Source organism: Medicago sativa, chromosome 6, assembly GCF_051527215.1.
Source record: "Medicago sativa cultivar Bolivia chromosome 6, Bolivia_mono, whole genome shotgun sequence".
NCBI classification, from domain to species: Eukaryota; Viridiplantae; Streptophyta; class Magnoliopsida; order Fabales; family Fabaceae; genus Medicago; species Medicago sativa.
In genome coordinates this window covers 25,432,442-25,439,188 of record NC_140754.1, presented here as the reverse complement: position 1 = coordinate 25,439,188, position 6,747 = coordinate 25,432,442, and the positions used below count along the sequence as shown (strand labels likewise).

General features: G+C 36.0%; 1 protein-coding gene across 1 annotated transcript; it reads left to right on the top strand.

Annotated features, from left to right (window-relative positions):
* The first annotated feature begins 746 nt into the window (after nucleotides 1–746).
* Nucleotides 747–3,928, top strand: LOC146914152 (heat shock 70 kDa protein 18-like). The gene is made up of 2 exons (XM_085717070.1): nucleotides 747–1,045; nucleotides 1,974–3,928. Exons 1-2 carry the CDS (start codon nucleotides 832–834, stop codon nucleotides 3,785–3,787), a joined length of 2,028 nt encoding a protein of 675 aa, XP_085573196.1. The 5' UTR covers nucleotides 747–831; the 3' UTR covers nucleotides 3,788–3,928.
* The last annotated feature ends 2,819 nt before the right edge of the window (nucleotides 3,929–6,747 follow it).

Genomic DNA, 6,747 nt, shown 5'->3' with positions numbered 1-6,747 from the left:
GGCTTGTAATGCATGGAGTGCCTCCTCTTTTATACACTCTTATCAAGAGTCCAATTCAACCGATATGAGACTAAATCCATCCCCCTCAAAGCTAACACATGGCAACTTAAATGTTGCATTTAGACGACTAGGGACGGATCGCAATAAAGACGGAATTCCCAAAAGTTTCCAAGGGAAAAAAAAAGGCTTTTCTATTAGCTGAGAGGGTAAGGCACAAAATCAAAAAGGATTTTTGAAATGCAAGTTTGGCGTCTGATGAATTTTTTTCTTTTTATTTTATAAATAAGGGTTATAGCCTATATAGATGGATTTAATATGCTATCCAAAGAGAATATTCACTCTTGCAAGTAGCAAAAGCCCCGATTGGTAAGAGTGACCATCTTAATGAAATGAGAACCTTAATAAGAGTTGACTGAATCAATTTTGAACTTTAGTGTCAACTTGACTACTCTTTTTTTCGAGGAAAGTTTCAGCTTGACTTCTAGTGACTATAAAAAATATAACCACCTTTGTCTTTTGTTATGCACATGTACACGGAAAGGTCTTGTCTTTGCAAATGTTTTTGTCTTAAATTATGCACCACTAGTTGTTTTTTGTTTTTGAGCAAATTATTATCCACTAGTTATTTGTGAAAATTATAACCACCAACCTTAAAATCATGAAAATTGATCCGAAATAGCAACGAAACTTACAAAGAAGTTCATATTGTACTTCTTTTTATAAGCCAAGCCCTCAAAGAAAACCTTATACATTAGCCAAAACAAACAACAATTTGTTCTCATCATCATTTCTATTTTCTTCTCAAAACTTAGTTGACCTTGCAAGAGAGAAATGGCAGCAAAAGGTGAGAAAGTTGCAATAGGAATCGACCTTGGAACAACCTATTCTTGTGTTGCAGTATGGAGGCATGATAGGATACAGATCATACCGAACGACCAAGGGAACAAAACAACACCTTCTTATGTTGCCTTCACTGACTCTCAAAGAATGATTGGTGATGCTGCTTTCAATATGGCTGCATCCAACCCAACCAACACTGTTTTCGGTAAAAGCTTCTAAACTCGATTATTCTTGATTTTACTTAGGATAAACTGACACAAGATAAGATAAACTATCATGTTCTGCCATGATGTTTAGTGTTTGATGAGCCAACTATCTATATATGATATTTTAATGCATGAAACTTAACCTATGCATGTTATTTCTTTGGTTAAAATTCTTATTTTAGATAGGGTAAGTATATGTTTACCCTATCGAATATTAGCGGTTTCTGGTTTACCTTCTGTATAATTTCTTTTTTAGATTTCAGCTAATTTGAAGATTCTTTAGTTTTAAACTTTTATGGCATCAAATTTTAAAAAATAAGGGTACTTTCACCCTCTATAATTTGAACAAATTTTGGTTAACCCCTGTCATTTTATCGATTTTGTACGGTCAAAATTCATGAAAGTCTAAAACCAAACAATCTTCAAATTACTGGGTTGGAATCTAATTTTTTTTTTAAAGGGGTAAATAGAAACCGCTTATTTTACAAGAGGTAACATATATTAACTCTTTTGGATACAAGCTGAGTTTGGAACCAACTGAATACACCAACAACAACCGAGCATTATCCCACTAAGTGGGGTCGGCTACAATGATCAAATGAATATGATATGAAAATAATTTTAAACCAACTGTATATTATATTTCAAATGATTTTATAGATGTATTATATGCAAAATAATTTTTAATCTAGCTATGAATTTTGTTATAAAAATATCCAATAAAAAGTTATTTACTGATTTAACAATACATGTTACATCGATCAGTGTAATTTGATTTGTAAATATATAACAATTTTTCCTATTCGTAAATACATGTAACAATATATTAGAGTTATCTTATTTATACATACAGATTTATTCAAATGCAATGAAAATGGTACAACATTTTTTCTCATAGTGTACCCAACTCTTTTGTTTGTTTTGTAGATGCAAAGAGGCTAATTGGTAGGAAGTTTTGCGACTCAATCGTACAAAGTGATATGAAGTCGTGGCCCTTCAAAGTAATTGGGGACCTCAATGACAAACCAATGATTGTTGTTAACTATAATGACAAAGAAAAGCATTTTGCTGCTGAAGAAATCTCATCCATGGTATTGGCGAAAATGCGCGAGATAGCTGAAGCTTACGTTGGATCAACAGTGGAAGATGTTGTTATAACTGTGCCTGCTTACTTTAATGACTCACAACGCCAGTCTACTCGAGATGCAGGTGTTATTGCTGGCCTCAATGTTATGCGAATAATCAATGAGCCTACTGCAGCTGCAATTGCATATGGTCTTGACATGAAACCTTTTAATCATGGATGTAGACATGTTTTCATTTTTGATTTAGGTGGTGGTACTTTGGACGTGTCCATTCTCACATTTGAGAATGGTGCTATCAATGTTAAGGCCATTGCAGGAGACACTCACCTTGGGGGACAAGACTTTGATAATACAATGGTGAACCATTTTGTGAAAGAGTTCTTCAGGAAGTATACAATCGACATTAGTGGAGATCCAAGAGCCCTTAGGAGGTTGAAGTCTGCTTGCGAGAAAGCAAAAAGGATACTTTCTTCCAACACTACGACCACGATTGAGATAGAGAGTTTAAATCAAGGTATAGATTTCTACTCATCGATTAGTCGCGCAAAGTTTGAGGAACTCAACAAGAATTACTTCGACAAGTGCATGGAGATTGTAGAAAAATGTATAATTGATAGTGGGATGGACAAGAGTAGCATTCACGATGTTGTCCTTGTTGGTGGCTCTACTAGGATTGTAAAAGTGCAACAAATGGTGAGTGATTTCTTCGGGGGGAAGCTTTTATGCAAAAGCATCGATGCCGATGAGGCAGTGGCACATGGTGCTGCTGTTCATGCTTCGATATTGAGTGGTGAGTTTAGTGAGAAGGTTCAAGATTTACTATTGACGGAGGTCATTCCTTTGTCCCTTGGATTGGAGACTCATGGGGGGATTATGAACATAATAATCCCTAGGAATACAAAAATTCCTGCCAAAATGGAACATGTATTTACCACACATTTGCACAACCAAATGAATATTTTAATTCATGTTTATGAAGGTGAAAGGAAAATAACTAGGGACAACAACTTGCTTGGAAAATTTGTTCTGGAAATCCCTCCTGCTCAGGTAGGTGTTCCTCAAATTAAAATCAGCTTCCAAATCGATGATGATGGCATCTTACACATTTGTACCACGGAAAAGTCCCTTGGAGTTGATAACAAGGTTAAAATAATAAGTGACAAGGGAAGGTTGTCAAAGGAGGAAATTGAGAGGATGATCAAAGAAGCCGAGAAGTACAAAGATGAAGACAAGAGGTATATGAAGAAGGTAGAAGCGAGAAATGTACTAGAGAAGTATGCATACAACATGAGGAATGCCATAAATGATAAGGATATTAGTTTGATGCTTTCGTCAAAAGAAAAGGAAAAGATCAATAAAGCAATTGATTTGGTCTTCATGTGGCTCGATGTTAATGTGGTTGCGGAACAACAAGACTTTGAGTATTATACGAGCATTCTTTCAAGCGTATTTGATGCAGTTATTGTGAAGAAGATAAATGATGAGAGGCATGGTGTGCAAGAGGGTATTATGGTTGGGAATGCAGTAAAGAATAAAAAGAATCATTGGTTACAAATTTTACTAAAATATTCTTTCATTATAGTGTATGCAGCTGCAACAACTAACATCACCGGGCTAGCCTCTCAGCTCATTGTTGACTTTGTAAAAAAAGATTAAAACTTCATTCAAATTGTATTGTAAAATTTCAATTTCAAGTTTAAGGTGACAATGTCAACTATATGATAATTTGTTCAACGTGCTTACAAATGTATATGACTTCTGTATATATGTAAAGATTAATCTTTTCTCTCTTTGCAACTTGCTTAATATGGTACAATAATATCTACTTATAAAAAATTATATTACTTTCCAAGTATTCAAGAGGTCAAGGTTGTTCTATTAGCTGAAAGGCACAAAATCAACATCAACATTTTCCATCAACATAGAGAATTCTTAAATTTTAGAATGTCCTCTTGAAGCAACACGGCCATATTTCCCTTAACAGTTGCTACAGTTAAGATGAATTAATGAGAAATCAACGAAAATCTGATGTCGATTTTCTGTTATCAAATTATGTTGATGAATTATGCCTATATAAAATTTGATAGTATTGTAAATGTTTAATGCATTATATACAAACTTCTTAATGGTTTTTAACTGTTCCAGACTTTCCCCAGCCCAAATCGCTGACCGAATACATGGTGGTGCAACAAATCACAATCCTCGCCACCCAAGGCAGGACAAAAGAAATCTTGTGCTCTACACAAGATCGCGACTGCATTAATCTGGACGGTTCATACTATCTAACGAATTTCTGCATTCCTCGTTGGGTTTCACAAAGTCAGTTACAGCTAGGCTCCTCTGTACAAGTGTGGCTTCGCGCCACACCAAAGGTATGATCACATTTACACCTTTTTCGCACTCTTTCCTTCATCATTTCTCTCACAGACTTGAGCGTTGTAGGACTAATCTATTTTGCAAGTACCTTCCCACTCACTGGAGAACTACCTTCACTACACTAGAGTACTACTTCCACTGCATTGAAAACGACATTGCAATTACAATTTATACCGCTTACCCATCGACCTCATCGACTCCAAACCATTGGAACTAGAAGGAGTTGAATCACTTTATTCCTATAAGTTTTCCGCAATTTCATCATCGTAACCATTTATTGTTGCTTTTTCGTTGGAAAAAATTCCATCTTATTTCAAGAATGTTGTCATAGGCGGAGCTAGTACCACCGCGAGACTTTGTTGTATGATGCAGATTCTACTAGATCATGATGATCCCGTTTTCTGTATGGTGGTTGGAGGCTGTTACAAAATAAAGAGGAAGAGGAGATTACTTGTGATGCAAGTAAGCTCACAAATGAGGAAGAAGAAGTTACTTGAGGATCAAGTAACTTGAATATGCCAGCTGGACTTTCTGTTATGGCAGTTAGATGAGTAGCATTAGTATATGATTAGTGTATGATAACTACAATAGACTCTCATTAGTCTATAAATAAGTGTATACACTTTGTATCATTTGATTGATTCATTAATAAAGTTTTTCACTTTCATTTCATTTTCTCTCTCTCGAGTTTCTTGTTATGGTATCAGGAGCCTTCTCTTTGGGGAAGGTGGTTACGATTCAGTTACGCACCGTTTCCGCCATGGATGCGTGTTTCTGAAGCTTTTTCAAGCTTTTTTTCTTTTTTCTTCTTTCTTCTCGTTGAAGATCCTTTCTTTTTCGTATCTCTTTTCTCATCTTTGTGTTGATTCCTGAATCGTTCAGATTTTGATTTTCTTTCAATCAATCATGGTTCGAAATCAAGATCCAACACAAGATTATTCTTCACCTTACTATGTTCATCCCAGTGATGGACCTCATTCAGTTGCAATCAAGCCTCAATTGAACACGTCCAATTATCAAGCTTGGGCGCGTGCTATGCGCAGAGGTCTTGGTGGCAAGAACAAGTATCAGTTTGTAGATGGAACAATTCCTCCTCCTACTGATAATGATTTGAATTTTTCTGCATGGGAACGTTGCAACAATCTTATCCACTCATGGATCATGAACTCTGTTTCTGATAGTATTGCACAGAGCATTGTGTATATTGATAACGTTTCTGACGTTTGGAATGAGTTGAAAGAACGTTTTAGCAAAGCTGATCGCATTCGTGTTTGGAAGCTCAAATCTAAGATCAACAATCTCAAACAAGGTACTGGTTCTGTTAATGACTATTACACTAAATTGAAATCTCTTTGGGAAGAGTATGATAGTCATAGACCTACACGTTCATGTGTTTGCCCTATGAGATGTGTGTGTGCTTCCATGCGAAATGTTAAAGAATTTAGGCATGAGGATCAAGTGATTCAGTTTTTGAGTGGCCTTAATGAAGTTTTTTCCATTGTTCGTACTCAAATTCTGCTTATGGATCCATTACCTCCTCTCAGCAAAGTTTACTCTTTAGTGGCTCAAGAAGAAAGTCATGAAGGTATTGATGCTATTGATGATAGTAAAGTCTTGGTTAATGCTGTTGAAACCAAGAAATCTTATGGTAGAGGCAAGGGATCCATTTCTCAGGGAGGGAAAAGTGGTAGACAATGTAGCTTTTGTGGTAAATCAGGTCACACTATTGAGACCTGTTACAGAAAGCATGGCTATCCTCCCAACTATGGTAATGGTAGATTCAACTCTAATGCAAATTCTGTGCAATCTGAAGATCCTGATGAAAGTTGTAAAGGATCTACTGAGACTGCTTCTGGTTCATTGCCTGCATTTACTAAAGAACAGTATGACATCATTCTTGCCTTAATTCAATCCTCTAAGGTTGCATCTCCTCAGTCTTTGGTAAACCAGGTCAGCACTTCAGCTTCAATTGGTCATACACCAGTTGAAGCATCTACTTCAGGTAATGCTTATTGTTCCCTACCTGTTGCACATTGCCTGGCCTGTGTTAAATCTAACTCCTGGATATTAGATTCAGGAGCAAGTGATCATATTTGCTCTTCTTTGAACTGGTTTACTACATATTATAACATTGAGCCTACCAATGTTAAACTTCCTAATAATACTATTGTTGTCACTAATATAGCAGGCACCATCAGTCTCACACCTCATTTAGTTTTACATAGAGTTCTATATCTCAA

Coding starts and splice junctions, on each gene's coding strand:
- LOC146914152 (XM_085717070.1), top strand. CDS start 832: ATGGCAGCAAAAGGTGAGAAAGTTGCAATAGGAATCGACCTTGGAACA. Junction 1,046..1,973: donor CCCAACCAACACTGTTTTCG/GTAAAAGCTTCT, acceptor TTTGTTTTGTAG/ATGCAAAGAGGCTAATTGGT.